The following is a 1,516-nucleotide window of genomic DNA, read 5'->3' on the forward strand; positions in this document are numbered from 1 at the left end:
GCATAGTATATGTATATATTATTCAGTACAATACATTTATATGTAAAAATTTTGCAATTTAATTCATGTTAAAATTGTAAAATATTCGATGTCATCATTTGTAATGTTTTACTTTTTTTTTCTATTTTTTTGACCTATTTTAATTCAAATTAAAAATTTTGAAATTAATTTTTTTTTTTTTTTCAATTTTATAGGATATGTCATGGCGTGCTTTGATGAAAATGAATGAAGCATCAAATGATGAATATCATTGGATACCTGTGAAAATTTTACGTATAACAACACAAATAGTAGCTGGTGTCAAATATATCATTGATGTTCTTATAGCACAATCAAATTGTACCAAAAATGTTGGCAAAATTTTATAATTTATTTTTTATTTTTTTTTTGAAATAGAAAAGAATACATTAACATTATATGATTTTTATATTAATCATTTAAGCAACAAAATTTATGCTTCTTTTACATCAATACTTTTTATGTGTGAAATAATTAAACTTTCTAAAATTAAATTAAATTTTTAAAATGGAAATGTTGGTGTAAAAAAAAAAAAGAAAAAAGAAAACAAACAAACAAACAAAAAAATTCCTTTACAATTAATTAATTAATATTGTTCAGGTTCAAAATGTATGAGAATATTTTTTAGTAGAAAATGAAGAGAAGATAATTTAATTTATACCTCTGAAATGGTTGTAAAAACCATTCTCATACATTTTATAGATTAATTTTTGCAAAAAAAAAAAAGAATCAGTACCTTTTTCGAAGGTTTTTTTTTGAATTATCATTTCATGAATTAACTCTAATTATCTTTTATTCATTATTATATAGAGGAAAAAGAAAAAAAAAAATGAAATTTCAGTTGGTTTCTCATAATGACATACGAGTTGCGGGTTGCAAGAAAACTGCAAGTCATGAACAGCAAGTAATTATTTAATTTATATATTTCGTTTTGTTATAATAACAGATTAAATTACTATTCGAGTGATATGATAAGTGATCAAAGCAACGGCAAATTTTATATGATTTCCAATCAGGCTTATCACAAATTAATCATCTATCGATAATCTAGAACAGTTGATCAAAAAAAAATTCATCTAAAGCAATCATAGAATAATCGATTAGGAATTGATCATCTAAAATAAATAATATGATAATTGGTTAAAACAATAGCAGATTATGAATTTAAATTAGAATTCATAAAGACTAATAAACTAGACGATACTTCCAATATTAAGCGTTTAATTATTTTGATCTTAATTAGATTAGTATGCAATTGAAGATTAAGATAAGCGTCAATTAAGCCTATTAAATTATATTTCTATCATAGTACGACAAATGTAAACAGCTAGTAGGCGAAAAAAAAGGTTTTGTGGTTCAAATCATTTAGCATAAAGTGATATATATATATATATTTATCATTTTAGCTTCTCTGACAATTCTCGTGGGAATTTCAGAATTTTCCTTTTTTCGATTTAGGAAGAAATTGTTTATATTTTGTAATTTTTCAAAAAAAAAA

General features: G+C 22.4%; 1 protein-coding gene across 1 annotated transcript; it reads left to right on the forward strand.

Moving 5' to 3' along the window:
- Positions 1-197: 197 nt before the first annotated feature.
- On the forward strand, positions 198-350 carry LOAG_15511 (hypothetical protein; the record flags this gene model as incomplete). The annotated part of the gene is made up of 1 exon (XM_003151002.1): positions 198-350. A coding segment is annotated over one exon (153 nt), but the record flags the coding sequence as incomplete, so codon positions are not given.
- Between the last annotated feature and the right edge of the window lie 1,166 nt (positions 351-1,516).

The sequence above is a fragment of the Loa loa genome (genome assembly GCF_000183805.2).
Source record: "Loa loa unplaced genomic scaffold supercont3.2089, whole genome shotgun sequence".
NCBI classification, from domain to species: Eukaryota; Metazoa; Nematoda; class Chromadorea; order Rhabditida; family Onchocercidae; genus Loa; species Loa loa.